Source organism: Apaloderma vittatum, unplaced genomic scaffold (genome assembly GCF_000703405.1).
Source record: "Apaloderma vittatum isolate BGI_N311 unplaced genomic scaffold, ASM70340v1 scaffold23931, whole genome shotgun sequence".
Classification (NCBI taxonomy): domain Eukaryota; kingdom Metazoa; phylum Chordata; class Aves; order Trogoniformes; family Trogonidae; genus Apaloderma; species Apaloderma vittatum.
Window position 1 is genome coordinate 23082 of NW_009697721.1, and position 532 is coordinate 23613.

Genomic DNA, 532 nt, shown 5'->3' on the forward strand with positions numbered 1-532 from the left:
TCGCAGGGGGCTTGGCCAGCCTCAACAATTCTGTGATGCTGTTTTGCGCAGGCACGACGACTTTGACTTCATCTCGGGAACACGCATGAGGAAGCTCGCTCGTGAAGGTGAAAACCCACCCGACGGCTTCATGGCCCCCAAAGCTTGGAAAGTCCTCACCGAGTACTACCAGTCACTGGAAAAAAAGAACTAACACTGTTCCTCCTCCATAGAAATACTTGTATTAAGAGTGAGCGATGATTGATTGATTCCCTATGACACTGATCAGTTACTTGGCATTTCCAATGCTCTGACTGTAGGATTTTCCCACCTGGGTCAGAGTGGGTTTTACTAATCAGAAATACTTTGAGCCTGATCCTTCTCCCCTTGAAGCTGCTGGGGGGGTCTCCGTGAAGCTGGAAGGGGCAGGGCAGGGGGCCCTTCGTTCCCAGCTGAGTGCGGCTGCGAGAAGCCCAACACAGCCTCCGGACGGGCCACCTGGATTGTTTTGGTGTCGTTGCGGCCACACACCAGCCCCGGCTGCAGAGCTGGG

General features: G+C 54.1%; 1 protein-coding gene across 1 annotated transcript in view; it reads left to right on the top strand.

Moving 5' to 3' along the window:
• PAPSS2 (3'-phosphoadenosine 5'-phosphosulfate synthase 2) overlaps positions 1-339 on the top strand; it is a gene marked incomplete at its 5' end in the record, with an annotated part of 12048 nt that extends 11709 nt beyond the window's left edge. Inside the window, one exon of the mRNA XM_009877757.1 lies at positions 52-339. Within this exon, the coding sequence (XP_009876059.1) occupies positions 52-193 (142 nt within the window). The remainder of the gene's footprint in view (positions 1-51) is intronic.
• Between the last annotated feature and the right edge of the window lie 193 nt (positions 340-532).